The following is a 17,565-nucleotide window of genomic DNA, read 5'->3' on the forward strand; positions in this document are numbered from 1 at the left end:
AGGGTAGGGATGCATGCAATGCTTGCAATGCTAAGAGAACTGCCCTCAGTTCCAGGACATTTATGTGCAAATTGGCCACCATGTGGGGACCAGGTGCCTTGGACAGTCCTTCCCTGGAAATGTCCCCCCACCCTATTAGGGAAGCATCCATGGTCACTGTGGCCGTGGGCTGGGGAAGACAGAACGGTCGACACCAAAGATTCATTTGTGGTTTCATCCACCATAGCATTTCTTCCTTGTAACGGTTTGTAAGACGTATTATGTGGTCGAATGGGTGAGTTAGCAATGACCATTGTGTGGAAAGGAGCCACTGCGGGATTCTCATATGTAGTCTCGCCAGTGATACTAATGTAATGGCAGCCACCATGGAGCCTAAGAGTTGCAGTACAAGACATGCTGGTACGTAGGTCTGAGGAAGAAGGTCTTGGATTTGGTGTCTTATTTTCAAAATCCTGTGAGGTGGGAGAGAAGCTTGACAGGATGTTGTGTCGAAGACCACTCCAATAAATTCCAGTATCTTTGCTGGGGACATTTGAGATTTGTCTTTGTTGACTGTAATCCCCAAGTGGAGAACAAGACCTTGAGTGTAAGAGAGGCTGCGGACTAGGGGATTCCTGGTTGGAGCGGTAAGGAGCCAATCATCTAGATAGGGAAACACCTGGAATCCTTGTAGTCGAAGATGAACTACCACAACTGCCATACATTTGGTGAACACTCGGGGGGCTGTTGAAAGACCAAATGGCAGTGCCCTAAGCTGGTAGTGATTGGCTCCTAGTCAGAAGCGGAGAAACCTCTAGGAGCAGTGATCCATCTTTATGTGGTAGTACGCGTCCTGGAGGTCTATAGAGCACATCCAGTTGTCCCTCCCTAGGAAGGGAAGAATGGATTGTACTGTGAGCATTTGGAATTTTTGAGGTTTGATAAATTTGTTCAGTAGGCTGAGATCCAGGATTGGTCTGCAGTCCCCTGTCTTTTTTGGCACTAAAAAGAACTTCGAGTAAAACCCAGATCCTATCTGGTCTGGTGGGACTGGTTGAATGACTCTTTTTCTTAGCAGCTTTTCTATTTCTAAGGCTGCTAATTCCCTCTGATTGGGTGGTACATCAGAGATTTGTTTGATGGGTCTGGGAGTTAAATTGAATGGTATTTGGTAGCCTCTGGATATTATTCTCTGCACCCAAACATTGGCAGTAATAAGATGCCAGGCTGGTAGATGCAGAGAAAAATGACCCCCAACTGCTTCCAGAGGAAAGCAATCGGGCCACTGCTTAGGAGTGCTGGTAGGGTCTGCCAGAGAAAGAATATCTAGTGCCCTGGTTATGTGGAACCCCTCTACCCCGAAAGGGGCGTCTTCCATATGAGTTGCCCCCTCATCCTCGAGGGGACTGTTCACCACGAGTGTCATGAAAAGATCCTTGGGATTTCTTGAACCACATTTTTCCTCCCTTCTGGTTCCTGGAGTAGGACCTCTCTGGGTTGGAAAAGCGTATGCCCACAGCAGACAAGGTCTTTCCATCTTTCTCACAATGTGCAACTGTGTCTCATACTTTGGGTCCAAACAGTGCAGATTCGTCGACAGGTCCATTGATGAAGAAAGATTTAAAGGGGTTTGCTAAGTCACAAAACTGCATTCAAGCATTACGTCTCATGACAATGCCTGATGCGGCAGCTCGAGCTGCCCCCTTGGTGGTGTGAGATATCAAATGCATTGAGGAGTTTGAGATGGATTCAAGGGTAGCTAGCTGCGAGGAGACAGTATCACACACCTCATCAGGCAGTACCCCCACCAAAGAAGAAGACATTTCAGAGATTAGGTCTCTTTGGAGGCGAGTAAAGTGTGCTAGATAGTTCAGCGACTGAATGGCATAGGTCGCTGAAGCATAGGTCCCCTTCCCTAGTCAGTCCATGGTCCAAGACTCCCTGTTTGGAGGATGGACAGTGGAACTATCTTCTGCTAGTTCCCTCTTTGTAGCCGCCGCCACGACCATAGAATCAACTGTCAACTGCTTGGACCAGTGAGGTTGGTCTTCAGGTGTAGATAAAAGTTTTTCTGGCCTCTGGGGGACAGGTTCTACATTGTCCAGGGCCTTCTAGGCGCACTGCACAATGAGTTTAACAAGATCATCTGCTGGTGGGGTCACCCAAGAAGTAGATGGCCAGGCACAGAAGGCCTGCAAGAACACCGATTCCTCAGAAGAAGGGTTAGAGGACTTTCAGTCTCCTTGCTGTTTGAGGATTTTGAGAATATTTTCGAATGAGACGTTGTCTGGGGGAGACCATGTGGACCCTCCCCCCTCATCACAATCAGTATCTTCGGTGTTAGATTCCTCCAGGGAATCAAGGTGCTTCCTCTTGACCATTTCTTCTGGGGTGGCTCCCCAGTGGGATCTTCTGAACAGGACTCTGTAGAAGGGGTTCCCTTCAAAGGGGGATCTTGTGACTCCTGTGCCCGGGGTCCTGAAATAGAGGGTTTATAGAGGTGCATGCTGGAGGGGGTTCTGATACTGATGTCATTGGTGCTGACTGTGAGCCTTCGGAGTGAAGGACCCTCTCCATCACCTGGACAGCAGACCCACCCAAGGAGGATGGGAGCTTGGAACTGGGGTCACACCCTTCCCTGGGTAGCCCACCTCCAGGTGGGGAGCTCTGAGAGAACTGGAAGCCATTGGAGCCATGGACATAGACGGTGCCAGTGAGAAAATAGGCGCTGGGCTAGGTACCAAGGTACAGATGGTCTAAGCACTGCTCCGAGAGAGCATCGGCTCCAGCAGAGCCGATGCAGCAAGGGTGGTCATTGCCGACGGGAAAACACTGCTGTCAGAGCTGAGTGAACATTGGTACTGAGATCTCTGGTATCTAGGTAGAGGCCGGAAGAGGATAAACAGGGGAAGATGTAGTAAAAGATTCCGAGCCAAAAGGGATGGAAGGTCTAGCTGGAATGGGCAATCCCCTAGCTGCCAGAAGCTGGTCTACAACCCGCACTAGATCTAATTCAGAAAAACTCCTAGTGGATCTAAAGGAGGCTGTTGAAGGAGAATCAGGTCTTTCTAGAAAGGGGCTAAACCTCTGCCCCAAAAAAGGGTCGTAAGTTGGAGAGTATCTTGTCCTTGGCAGGTATTCAAGTTTTGGAGCTGATGGAGCCGAAGAAACTGTCGGCACCGTGGCCAGGGATGGTGCCGAAGCAAGTACAATCAGCGGATCCAATGTCAGATCCAAGGACAGCACCGAAGTCAGTGGTGCCGAGGTTGGAACCAAAATAGGGATGAATATCATGGACGGCACCGAGGAAGAAGACAGAGCCTGGTGCCGAAGAGGTCTGCGCTAAGGGCGCCAGCGAAGCCGATTCGGCTCCCTAACTGACAGAGAAGCAGGAACCGAGTGACTCCGTTTTTCCTTATTTTTTTTGGTCTTTAGAGGGTCTGAGACCTCCGACCCAGATAGAGCCTCTGAAAAAGGTGTCTTGAGTAAACCTTTTAAAATACGTTTAGTTTTACGTTCTGCTAGTGTACAATTACTAAAACTAGCACAAATGTCACAGTCAACTTTAATATGATCCACGCCCAAACAGTAGACACAACAAGCATGTGTATCTGAGTTAGACAACTTACGTCCACACTTGTCACACTGTTTAAACCCCGACTTAGCTTTGTCTGACATAATAAGGCAACAAGGCTATCCTGTAGAAAAAAACAAAAGGGAGAGAAAAAGGGAGAGAATACCAATGATGGTATTTAAAATATACCACAAGTGGTAAGGAAGGGTCTGTCAAAGGCAGGAAAGAGGGACAGTACCAATAGTGGTAGAAATTATATTACCAAGGTAAAGGGCAAGGAATAGAATTAGATAATAGGCGACAGTGAGAAAAGGCTAACTTGACTAAGAAATAAACAATTTTGAAGAGAAATGTCTTAAAAATAAAAATTTTCTACTTAGCTTTGAGAGAGATGGCTAGCACATCTGACTAGGAAAGCAGCAAACGAGATCTGGAGTAACTAGGAGAGGGGCGTTATGGGTAGGTCTTAGCTGAGAGTTTTTGGCTGGTGCAAGCCTGGAAACGGCAGTATCGGTTCTGAGGACTGAACCGACGTCCTAATAGTAATTAATGAACAAAGATTTACAACATCAGATGGGCATATACCTTTCAATGAATCAGTCAAATGAGTTTTCAGTGAAGGAAGCTTTCAGTGAAGTGAAGTAGACCCATATATATATATATATATATATATATATATATATATGTATATATATATATATATATATATATGTGTATATATATATATATATATGTATATATATATATATATATACATATATATATATATATATACACATCTATATATATATATATATATATATATATATATATATATATATATATATATATATATATACATATATATATATATATATATATATGTGTATAGATGGATAGATAGATATAGATATATATATGTATGTATGTATGTGTATAGTCATAATACAGCTTTAGAAAAAAGGGGAAAGCTCTCAACCTCTTGGCACAAAAAATCTGGACAAAGCTAAAAATAATGGGGAGAACAAAGCCTCAAAAATAGGGAGAATTTTTAAATAATGTTATTATAAATTTCGAAAGTTGCTAGAATAAAAGGCCCTGTGTTACCATCCATTTTCTGAAGGATATAAGGTCTGAAACTCAAATTATTTCATTATTTAGTGAATTCATTCCTTACTGATTTGGCACAAAAGTCCAGAAAATCACAAATTTTATGAGGAACAGACCAAAAATATGAAGTAAAAATCTGGACATCCTGCGAATTCTGTTCAACTGAGAGGTATGGAATCTATCCCAATTTAAAAATATATTAAAATTACCTATCCTCTCCTACCTCCTCCTCCAGCATGGCCATCCATCATAATTCATTCTTTTTCTTTTTTCTTGTATGTGCAGCTCTCATTTCCTCAGTGTCCTAGCTGTCCCCTTTCCACATATAAAACCCAGAACAGAGTGTGATTTTGGGGCCATATTTTGGTTGTCTGTCCTTGTATTTCCGTTTGAAAGTTGGTATCCCACAATTCCATTAGAGTGGGCGGGGTTAAATAATTATGTATGCAAATATTTTGTTAATTGGCGAACAGATTTGCACCTATTTTTCATGGGCCTCTGTCCAGATTTTTGATGTTTCCATTCCAGGTTGAGAGGTATGGGGGTGTGTCCATATAAGGACACATTCGAAGTGAACTGAAGTAATAACATGCACATTAGGTAAGCTGCTAACCGGCTTCAGACACGAGTGCATCTCTACTCAGTACGGACTGCTGAAAATATATGAAAGCACTAGTAAATTTACAGATAAGCACAGCATGTGTACAATATTGAGCCTCTTTTATACATATTTACATTCTTTTCAGATCCGTTTACACTGATTCAGAAATGTCAAACTGCAGGAGGCATTCCTTTACAGGCTTGAGAACTATCAAAACAACCCAACAATATGCAGTTTACTTATGTATATACCGGCATAGCGACCCTAGCTGCATACTGGCCTTACACGTGTGAAGCTTGGCATTATGAATACCACCCTAAACTATGCCTTTGCCGCAAAAGAACATTATTTTCTTACAAAAATAAGTCTATAAATATCAGTAGATTTTATGCAGTTCTTAATACAAGCTGTCTGGAATTATTTGATTCAGTATTTCACGTATCCCTAAGCAATTCTAATTGTATAAACAGCATCAGTAAATCCAAGGCACTGCAGTGGATTCATAGCTCTCAACCATCCACCTCCAAAATGAGGAACACTGCCTGTCATAATGTGGAACAAATGGGTAAAATGTGGAGCACCTGTTAACAGCTTCAACTGTGAAGGTCACTGGATGGTTAATGTGCGTTACTTTATATGTATAAAAGTCATTTTCAACAATGAATATGATTCAGTACTATTTATCACAGATATCAGTTTTTTCTAACATTGAATGCATGACAGAACCTTTCAATGTGGAACTTTCAGGAACATGGACTTTTTAAGACCCAAAATGAGGAACGTTCCTCATGATGTACGCTTACGAAGTTAAGGTGGATTTGTTTGTTTAAAATGAATCATTCCACGTTACTGAAAATAAATTCTTGTCATGTCACACTCTGTCTACCGGTAAGTATGGCGTATGTATTTTTATAGACCAGTGCACCTGTTTTATGTAGTATGATTTTCATTCATTATTTGTTATTGGCTTTAGTCTTTATCATATCATGACTCCTGTTCCATCCTGTATCGTTTTAAAATTGCATCAGTTTTACACCTATTCCTTTGGTAAAATTACATCTTTTAGAACTACTATTTTGCACCGCGCCCCTCTCCCGTGACGGACAACTGGATGAGATGAACAGCTGTTATAAATACTATCTATACATGTTAAAAGTACCAACTGCCCTTGTCTCTCATGCAACCCGGCCACACGCATTTCAGGGATGGGACTGCCCATTCTTTTCAACGGCAGAAGCACCCAGAAGTAACGCTCCTGGGTTGGAAGACACGCCAGTCACGTGGTCAGCAGTTCGTGTTTGTTCGAAGTTTCATAGATGATCTTAGTTTAGAAGTAGCGATACTAGCGAAGGAAGAGCGACGTTGATATATCCAGGAAGGAACACAGAACAGAAGAACCATACGACAACACTTAGAAACTCAGAAGTATGTGAGAAGTTGTGAAAAAGAATTCAGTGACGCAAGACTGATTTGCTGTTTGCAGTTGGTTTAGAGTTGTACTGTCACAATCGGAAGTCTAGGTAAGGGATCGAACAAGTGCGTGGGGCTGGAGCTAAGAGGGTGGCTAATTATTTGTGTTACATAGTCACACAGTGTATGATCTAAACATTTAGAATTGTATACCAATGGCGGGGTATCAAGGGTCCCCGAGAAGAGTGAGAGGCGCATGTACTGGGTGCATCCGGTTTCGTGCATAATACACCTTATCTATTTATTTGCCCTCAGTTGTGCTCCTCTCTGTACAGTACTATGCTGGAAGGTTTTATTTTGTATCCACGGTCATGTATAGTTTCCCTACCCCATCTCATTAAAAAAATCATATATGTCTTTTAGTCCAGACATTGCTCATGGGCACCTTTTAATAAACAAATACATACTTTTTAGCTGTTACCAGCTACAATCCCATCTATAAGCAAGTGATACACAAATCGATGTAGTAGGCATTATTTAGGATGTTTGATGTATTTTCTACTATGAGTAGGTCATACTGTTTCTGAGAGATGCTTCAAAAATGTTCTGTGTAATAGCAAGTTGTGTCTGGCAACTCCTTGACTGCAGGAGCGGCCCTAGGTCAACTGGTGCCCTAGGCAAAACAGCTCCATGGTGCCCCCCAATGCATTACCTGGTGCCCCCATCCTGGTCTACCTACACCAAATAAATACTGGAAAAGTGCCCCTGCTACACCGGCGCCCTAGGCGACCGGCTAGTTGGCCTTTGCCTAACTGACTGTTGTCGAGCACTTTGCAAAGTCTGTGCTGTGAGGTTTTGCTAAGCAAATTATGTTTCTGAGTTCACGTGTTGCAGGACATAATTGTATATCCTTGACTTTATTACTGTGAAAAAGGCTGCTGTTTATTCTAGCTTCAGTTACTAATGGCAAAGAAAGAAGTTTCATTACTGTGTATAAGCAAGAATAGATGAGTAAATGTGAGTTATTTATACTGTAGTCTCAGAATTGTGGAGTCTTTTGTGCTTCATTTAGGCTGTTGTGTCTGGAGAAGAAACATGGCACATGTTCTTCTAGTAATTTAGGGAAAGTATATTTGTCTTTCTTCTAAAATATTTTGCAGAAAACTTTGATACTCCTGTCTGGAACACATTAATATGAACAATTAAAATTCTACAGCAGATACATACCTCTATAGTACAGATTTTCGCAGGATGTCCAGATTTTTCCCTCATATTTTTGCTCTGTTTTCATAAGATTGTGTTTTTCTTGCAAATTAGTGGCAAATCATTAAAGATTAAAGTTAGAAAATAATGACAGACATTTGAGTTTCAGACCCTTCAGAAAAGTCATGCTAATGCAAAACCTATTATTCTATCAACTTACTAAGTTTGTAAGAACAATATTTAAAAATGGCCCCTATTTTTGGGCCTTTGTCCCCATTTATTTATGGATTTGTTGCTCTAAGAGGTTGAGAGGTATGAACAGATACTCTCCATTTTTTTTGGTAATAAAGTGAAAATTTTGTATTGTGCGAAGTTTGACTTTCCCTCCAGATCTGAACATTTCAGGTTAGACATGCTGTCTCATTTTGGGCTTCCGAAAATATGACAACCATTATCAAAGTCCATGGATCTTCAAGATCCATATCATCCTTTTCCGTATTATGGTCCTGGCGAACTCTAGACAGTGCTTAGGTTCATAGGCAAGTATTATGCAGTTGGTCTACAGACCATTTTAAGGCTAAGGAAAACATCTATTCAGAATTTCCTCCTAGCATTGGGGGGGGGGGGGGGCACAGTAAAGTAGACTGGGAGAAAATTTGAGGCTATCCATCCAATTGTCTAGGTTTACCTTGAAGGTGGCATGGGTGCTACTCTGGTGGAAGTTTGTTCCAGAGATAAAGGACACAATGGGATATGAATATGTCATGCCAGTGTGTTATTTATCTCCTGATGAAGACTTAGTTTCTTTAACAAAGTATTTGATGTACCATAAGTTCTGCGAAGGAATAGGAGATCAAATAGGGTTGGATCTTTCATGGCATGAAATTCTGGACATAGACCTTCATGAAGGAATCTGTAGAAGACCAAGTACATGGAAAGGCTTGGCAGTCTTTTCTGATGACTAAGATTTTTGAGCCCACTGATCTTTTTAGCTTTGAATAGGTGAGATCTCTAAAGTTGTGCACCGTGTTTAGATAAGTACGTGCCAAAAGGTGCATTATATTCAATAATGGGTCTGATAAGGTCTAAGTAAAGGGGAATTAAGACTTTTTTGGATCTAGTGGAGATGCCACTGGAAATTAGGCCAAATAAAAGGCTTTCCAAACTACTGTGGAAACACAATGGTCAAATCATAAGGAATTATCAACAAGAGTACCCAGATCCCTTACAACAATGTCTGTTTGGAGGGGTGCAGCTCCTAAACAGTAAGTGAAATAGTTTTGTTTACCAAAATGAACTATGCTACATTTTTTAATGAACTATGCTACATTGTTTTACAATTAATTTGAGACAATTGTCATTGCAGCAGTTGTTAAAGTTTAAGCTGTATTGGAGCAATTGCGTGTCAGTTGAAGATCGAATAATGACAATTTGCAGGCATCTGCAAACTTAGCTAACAATAGGCCAGAAGTGCTGGACTGAAGGTCTGAGAAATATATGGCAAATAGGAGAGGGCCCAGAACTGACCTCTGTGGTACTCCACACTGTGTTTTGCTTTCAGAAATGGCACCTGCTACTTTAACCACATGAGTTCTGTCTGACAACCAGTTAGCTATCCATCGCACAATATAAGGATGGTAACACAGAAAAGTTACATGAACACATTTTACTCTAGAAACTGTTTAAAATCTGGAAAAAATGTTTCCTGTAAATGGTAGGTTAGTAGAAAGGCAGTGTGTTCATAAATGTCGATCTTATTTAAAGGAAGGACAGATACTTCCAGTTCATGCTCTACTATTTTAAAGATAACTACAAATAGATAAAACAAGAGAAGTGTTTTTTTTTTTTTTGTGTGTATTGGTTTTCTATGCAGTACTCATAATTCCCATAATTCACAATGGTTGCTATTATTTGTCGTACCAGTTAAAAGTGACCTTATGGGGTAGTGACACAATTTTGTTTTATAGCCAGGCTGCACTCTCTCTCCCCCTCCCTCCCCACAATACAGTTTATGCCCCATTATATAACCTAGTTTGGCCACAATTGCTTGTCTTTCCACTTTATTGATTTTATCTCTTTATTTGTTTACTTGGTTAGTCTCACTAAGCTAGTAGCCTCTTTTAGGGGTGACCACAGGTGGTATTTGTGTCACTTAACTGTCCAAAGAGATTGAACAGTTAAACATCGAGTCATAAATATTGAGCCATGGAACATCAAACAAACAAAAAGACACAAAAACATCCCGTGCACTCCCCACGCCCCATACTAGTTTTATACACACACACACACACACACACACACACACACACACACACACACGTATATGTATATATATATATAGTGTATATGTATATACACACATCTCTCTCTCTCTCTCTGTCTATAAATATATATATATATATATATATATATATATATATATATATATATATATATATATATCTTATCTCACCAAACTTGCACTACAGTGGGGAAGGGCCAGTTTCCTAATACCTTTTATTCTGCCATCTCATATAACAGACTTCCTATTCTTGTCTATATTTCAGTGTCCTCTTTTCAATATTTATGATTCAATGCTCAACAGTTCACTAAGTGACACAGACCTGTGTTTATGCTGACTGTAGTTAATTTGGCCATGCACCAGGGAAATTCATGTACTCTTTTTTTGCCAATAAGTGGTGGTGGAGGGCTGCTCTAGAGGTCAAAGTTTTCCAAGATGGAGTAGGAAAGAAGACAGCAGTCTGAAAGTGGAGTAATGGAGAACATTGTATTATTGTAAACAGATTCTGCAAAAAAGGAGACTGTTGTTAGAGATTTGGAAGAAGGAAGTCTGGAAACTCCTGAGCTGGTGGAGGTGATGGATCAAGGTGAGATGAATGCTGATGAAGTAAGTTGGAGTACTATAGTGGATCATGTATTCATTGAATTTTCGACACTTGGGCCTAAAGAAGAAGTTCTGCCAAATGAATTCGGAAAAGGATATGGATTACTAGGATTACTAGAAGGTGCCTATATTAGTTTGGCAGGTATGCTTGGCCAGTTGAGCAGCTGGTTTTAAAAGCAAGCCCCTACAACAGGATGTCATTGTGCGCAGTAAGAAAAGTTTTTCACATGCAGATGTGGTGAATAAAGGCAAGAAAAGTATGCTGTGTATGTTGCAGAAAGAAGACATGGACTGGTGTAAGGGCAGCAAAACAAAAAGAGAAAACTGGTGGTAAGAATTAAAACAAAGAACAATGGCATTATTGATGGTTATGAAGGTTGTGGACAGTATTTTTTATGTTTTAAGTTTAAAGTACACGATATAAGAAGGTTTACCCTTAGGAATACAAGACTTTTGTGAAGTAACTTTTGAAACATTTACTTGAAAATTTATGAATGAAGTGCATAAAAAAGAGTTATTTGGTACTATGAATTTTTCAGATTGTGGGACTTGCAGGTAAGTAAGAAAACAAATGTGCATTTTAGAGCATCTGGTATAGAGGAGACTGAGCTAAATACTTTTTGTGTGTGGTTGAAGTAAGGTGCATGAGGTTAACTATGTACAATGAAAGAAATGTTTGGATGGGGTTGTAGGAGATATGGGTGACAATTTATGTGGGTTAATGAAAATGCAGCATATTTCAAATGTTAAAATTGTGAATGGAAAATGATGAACAGTGAACTATTGGGTTCAACCTAAAGAATGTTTTTATGTGAGGATAACAGGCACTTGGTCAGGACTGTAATAAAACAAGATGTGGTCAGTGTGGGGTTTAGGGACATTTCACTGCAATTGTAGGCCTAATTATAGAAAATGCAATGAATCTGGACATTTTTGAGTTTCCTGTCCTGTACTAGTAAAGGAAAGCTTAGAAGAAGAGTATATTTCAGAAGACACTGTGATAATATAAATGAAAATATTGGTGAAGAAAATATTGTGAGGAAGGTAACTGAAAATGTAACTAATATGGAAGAAGGACAATTGGAATAAGAATATGTTTTACAATGAGAAAGTATTAGGTTGCAAGATAAAAACAGATATGCAGCATTAGGAAGTGAAGAAGTAGAAGGGGGAATTTTGAGATTGGCGAAGAACACAAAGAAAACGATAATAAATCGGTTGGAAAGAGGGTATGGAGGAGTAAATGAAAAAGTAAAACCTAGAAAAAAGAAAGATGCAAAAAAATGAAAGGGATGACTTGGGAATATTAGCACTAAACGTAAGTAGCATTCAGAATGATATTAGAGGTGTGCTAGTAACTGATGGTGTAAACTATGTGTGCAGGTTATATGTTTATTAGAAATGAGATGTGTGAAAGATGAAAAAAGGAAAATAACTGAGGCAGTATTGGGTAAAAAGATTATACGTCAGTGGGGATTCATATGTGTTCATGAATAGGATTTTTTTTTTAAGTGAAGAGCGAAATTTCCTGGCTGTGATAGTAGTAGTACCTGAAAGGCTAGTGGTATGTGATATAAGAAAAAGGGAAACGTGTAAAGATAATTGTAGTTTATGCATACACTAATGGGATATGAAAAATGTATGTCTGAGGAACTTAAAAACTTTGTCCTATTAAATATCAGTTATATTGGGAGATTTTAACCGTTATTTATAGAGAAAGGAGAAGAGCAAAAGTAACACAAAATATTAAAGTAATGAGAAGATATAAGACATAGAAAGTTGAAAATGGGGAAAATAGTGAATGGACATATAAGGGACGACTTTTATAACCGAAATACATTATGTTCTATATTTAATAGCTATGAAAAAAAATAGGCGAGGTAGAAATGGCTGAGTTTCTGAATCATAGAGCAGTGTGGACTAGGATATCAGATGACCGAGAAGTTGTAAAAGAAGGCAAAAGAATACAAAGAGTATCTTGAAAATTTGCTGAAATAGATAAGAAAAAAAGGAAGATAAGATTTTATAGGAACAACATATGATAACGAGAGCACATTATTAAAACCTGGGCAGATTGGTGAAGTACTTATAAAGAAAAAATACAAGAGAACATTTTGATTGTAGAATAAGAGAGAAGCAAATAAGAGAATATGAGGTAGGAGGTTGGCATAATGGTTAAGGTGTCTGCCTTACAAACACAAGGTGCAGGGTTTGATTCTGACATGGGGTAATTAGCTAGGCTTAAAATGGCCCACAAGGGCACTTAGCCTAGTACTAATCTATGAACCTGTGTAATGAAATTATATATAAAACATGAAAAGAAACAGAACAGTGTGGTGACAGAATAAAATAAGTGGAAAGAGAGCTATGAGCAAATAAATCAAAAAGTTAAATTATGCTTAGATAAAGATTATTTTTAAAAGGAAAATAGGAAATTTCACCATTTTTTGAGAAATGAGGTAAAATTAAGACCAGAATAAAGGATATAATGTTTGGTAAAGGAGGACATATTGGATATAAGCAGAAAGAAATAATGGAAATTGTGAAAAGGTGGTGGGTAGAATGTGTGAAAAGGAACTACTACAGGAAGTATGGATTGCAAAGAAGAATCCGAACATTGTAAGAACTGTGTAGAAAAAGACATTACTATGAGAGATGTGGAAGAAATAATAAAATAAAAATGGAAAAATCAGAACCGGAATAGATGGATTAGGTTATGAATATTATAAAGAGATGAATAGAAGTGAGATCTTTATATTTTTCAAAATATTAAATGAATGGATAGAGAAAGGACCAACAGACAGAGGGATTTGATGTGGAATAATTAAGTTTATTTGGAAAAAAATGATGGGAAAGGTAAAAAACTAGCAACAGATATCACTGGGAAATACAAAAGTGTAAAATCTCAATGAAGAAAATATAAAAAGGATGCAGAAAAATTTGGTTGACGTTATAGGAGAATGTTTTTTCAGAAACAAGGGAAAAGGTGAAAGAAATGTTAATAGCAAAAGGAGTTGAGTTTGAAAGAAAATGAGAAAGCAAGGTCTACTGATATGATTTGTCAAAGGCTTTTGACAGTATTAGTTATGACGTGATGTGGAAAATTCTAGAGACACAGGAGAAAAAATGTCAGTGTTCTACAAATATGCTATGAAATGTCATGGATGAAAGTTATGGTAAATGGATGGAAGGAAAGAGAAAAGGTGGGAGAAGAGCTAAGCAGGTATGTCGATTAAGTATGTGTCCGTTCTGGTAATGAATTCAGTAATTCAGACATGTATGTGTGAAATGAAAGAAACAAAATGGTAGACTGGAAATAAGTTGTAATACTAATCTCTTTGTTATATGTAGATGATTTAGTGATTGTGGCAACAAATAAGTTATGGATAAGCAAAGTTGTGGTATGCGTAGAGGAATTATTAAAGAAGGCTGCGTTGCAGTTAAATAAGGCAGAACAGTTAGGGTTTGGTAAAACTTGAAAATAAGTTGAATATATTATGCTGTAAGGGAAATAAGTGTATTAGGAAATACACTTATGAAATCTGGAGAATATGAAAATGCAACAAAACAGTGGGAAATAATAATGGAAGAAAAAAAATTGCTGTCATGGTGGAGACATTTTATGTGTTAAATATATGCATATTAGGAAAACTAGCATATTTGGGCTGTGGATGTACATGTTTCCAGCAAGTCAGAGAAAGAGATGTTAGAAACATTTTTTTTTAATTTTATTAGGGGTTCAAGGTTTACTCCACTGAAAAGAGGGGTGATGTACAATAAAAAGAAGAATCTACAAATCCTGTAATGAAGTTCATCTCTATGCATTTTTTCTGAGTAATAATTAATGTGAAAGAGAGAATGAGATACAAATTATTGGGAAATGTTATATGTAAGGTATGAAGAAGCATGGAAACATGAAGAATGGAAAATAAATGGTAAACAAGAAAAGATGGACGGAAGCGAATATGATAATAAAATTGTGGAAGGTAAAAATTAGTGAAATTGATTAAAAATAGAAGTTATGTTCTTACCATAACGTTCCATGTTAGTTGTCTTCTTCTCGCCTTCTTCTTGCTGGATGGGTTCGGAGCCGACCTCGGCTCCGACTCGGCCACTCTAAAAGCTCGAGAGTTGGTTCCACCGGCTCGAGGCTCCCCTTATATCCCACAATGCTAGGCGAGAGTTACCTCAGATCTCGTTTGTAAGCTAACCCCAGCTTATAATAGTAACAGAAACTATAAACAGAGTCCACCTCTAACAACAGGGAGAAGAAGGGTGACCTACATCCTGATTCAGGAAATATGCAAAGCAGCATATGCCTAAGTAAAGAGGTGGTAGAAAGAGAGGTCACAATCACAACTCCTCTAGGTCTGTCCAGGCCAGGGGGAAGGAGGGTGGGACGCAAGAAGAAGGCGAGAAGAAGACAACTAACATGGAACGTTATGGTAAGAACATAACTTCTATATGTTAAGTTGTCTATCTCGCCTTCATTCTTGCTGGATGGGACCGCGTCCCTAGCACCTTATCCCGGGTGGCCTAACGGAACAGACTCCTGAGAACAGTGGAACCAAAGTTAGCTCTATGCCTAGAAGCTAAATCCAACTTATAATGAGAAATGAAAGTGTGAGGAGTAGCCCAAGTAGCCGCTGCACAAATGGTGTCAATAGGCAGTCTGTCTTGGAAGGCTAAAGAAGTAGCCAAGGCTCTGGTGGAATGGGCCTTAGGTTTATTAGGCAACTTTTGGTGTCTAATTTCATAAACAAGGGAAATCAGAGATGTTAGCCATCTAGATAATGATACCTTCGAAACTGAAAGTCCCTTTCTGCCTTCTGCATAGGAGACAAACAGCTGGTCAGATTTTCTGAATTGTTTTGTTCTATCCAAATAGTACCTCAACTGACGATGAACATCTAGCCAGTGTAATTTTTGTTCAGCCCTATTGGAATATTCTGGAAAAAGGACAGGGAGGTCAATGCTTTGATTTAGGTTAGACGTCGAGACTACCTTAGGCAAAAAGGACGGGTTGGTTCGTAAGGATACCCTGTCCTTATGGAACAATAGATAAGGAGGTCGACAGCTGAGTGCATGAAGTTCTGAAACTCTTCTAGCTGAAGTAATAGCTACCAGAAAGAGAGTCTTCCATGATAGCAATTTTAAAGAACAGGAGGCTGCAGGTTCGAAAGGGGGGAGAATCAAAGAAGTAAGAACTAAATTTAGGTCCCAAGGAGAAGGAGGATTTCTTATAGGAGGTCTGAGAAGAAAAACTCCCTTCAAAAAGGCTTTGCAAAGCTTGTGGGACATTAAGGCAGACTCAGAAATACCCACATGAAAGTTAGAAATAGCTGCCAATTGAACTTTAAGAGTAGAAGGAGATGAACCTGCATGGAAGAGTTCAGCAAGAAAATCAAGGACCATTTGGATGGAAGCAGTGAAGGGATCTATGTCCCTTCCTTGAGCCCAATATGTGAAGCGTTTCCACTTACTCAAATAAATCTTCCGAGTGGAAGATTTATGGGAAGTTATCAAAATATCTCGAACAGAGTGAGATAATTGAGGAAGCCTGGCTAAGGTTGGAACTGGAGGAACCAAGCAGTGAGGTTCAGAGAGGGGAGGGAGCGATGAAACTGACCCGACTGATGGATCAAAAGATCTGGAACTAGGTCCAGATGCCAAGGTCGCTCAATAGAAATTGATGTAGAAAGGGGAACCACACCTGTCGAGGCCAGTAAGGAGCAATGAGGATCAACGAGGCCTTCTGAGCGATAGCTTTCTGTATCACTTGAGAGATTAGTGGGAAGGGAGGAAATGCATACAGAAGTCCCCGGGGCCAAACTTGGACTAGAGCGTCTCTGCTGGGTTGGCCTGGTAAAGGGAATAGAGTGAAATAATCTCTGCACTTGCTGTTTTGGGGAGTAGCAAAAAGATCGCAGCAAGGCTGACCCCAATTGAGAAAAATCTCTCTCACAACAGAGTCTTTCAGAGACCACTCGTGAGGCATGAGGATAGCTCTGCTCAATTTGTCCGTGATTTGATTGGACTTCCCGGGGATGTGCGTTGCTATCAGAAACCGCTGAGAAGAAATCGCCCATTGCCACAATCTGAGTGCTTCTCGACACAGGGGTTAGGACCTGGTTCCGCCTTGTTTGTTGATGTACCACACTACAGACATATTGTCTGTCTGGATTGCAATCGTTCCCAAGGGAAGAGAGTCTTGAAGGGCTTGCAACGCTAAAAGCACTGCTCTCATCTCCAGAACATTTATGTGCAAGTGGCATTCGTCTGGTTGCCATGTGCCCTGGACCATCCTGCCCTGATAATGCCCCCCCCACCCGATCAGGGAGGCGTCCGTTGTCAGAGTAGCAACTGGAGGGGGAGGAACAAAGGGTCTTCCCAACAAGAGCTGAGGGGAAGACATCCACCACATGAGATGATTTCTGCACGCCTGCGTGATCATAATGGTGTGGGACATTGGAAGTTGCTGGTATGACCATTGTGTAAAGAGCATCCATTGAAGGATTCGCATGTGAAATCTGGCTAATGGAAGCAGAGGTATGGCAGCCGCCATAATTCCCAACACTTTCAGGACTAACCTGGCTTTGATTCTGTTGTTGTTGAAAAGGAGTGAGACCAGTCTGTGTATGTCTGTTATTCTCTGATCTGTTAGCCTCGCAGACATGTCTACTGTGTCTAGATTTGCGCCTATGAAGGTAATAGTACGACAAGGCGACAAAACAGACTTTTCGCAATTTATTGAAATGCCTAACTTTTGACAAATGCGAAAAGTGTAATCCCTGGCCATCAGAAGGAGATGCTTGGTGGGAGCTG

The 17,565-nt window shown here is 40.0% G+C and overlaps 1 protein-coding gene across 6 annotated transcripts in view; it reads left to right on the forward strand.

Annotated features, from left to right (window-relative positions):
* Positions 1 to 5,845: 5,845 nt before the first annotated feature.
* The window catches only part of PBXIP1 (PBX homeobox interacting protein 1), a 495,209-nt gene continuing 483,489 nt past the window's right edge, over positions 5,846 to 17,565 (forward strand). The window contains exon 1 of one of the 6 annotated variants that reach the window (XM_044080087.1): positions 5,846 to 6,131. In XM_044080087.1, coding sequence (XP_043936022.1) covers positions 6,112 to 6,131 — 20 coding nt within the window. In that variant the 5' untranslated portion in view covers positions 5,846 to 6,111. Of the gene's footprint in view, positions 6,132 to 6,475; positions 6,764 to 17,565 lie in introns of those variants that run through there. The other 5 variants (XM_044080088.1, XM_044080091.1, XM_044080092.1 and 2 more) reach the window with 5 other exon arrangements.

Source organism: Protopterus annectens, chromosome 8.part0, assembly GCF_019279795.1.
Source record: "Protopterus annectens isolate FY-2018-M chromosome 8.part0, PAN1.0, whole genome shotgun sequence".
Classification (NCBI taxonomy): Eukaryota; Metazoa; Chordata; order Ceratodontiformes; family Protopteridae; genus Protopterus; species Protopterus annectens.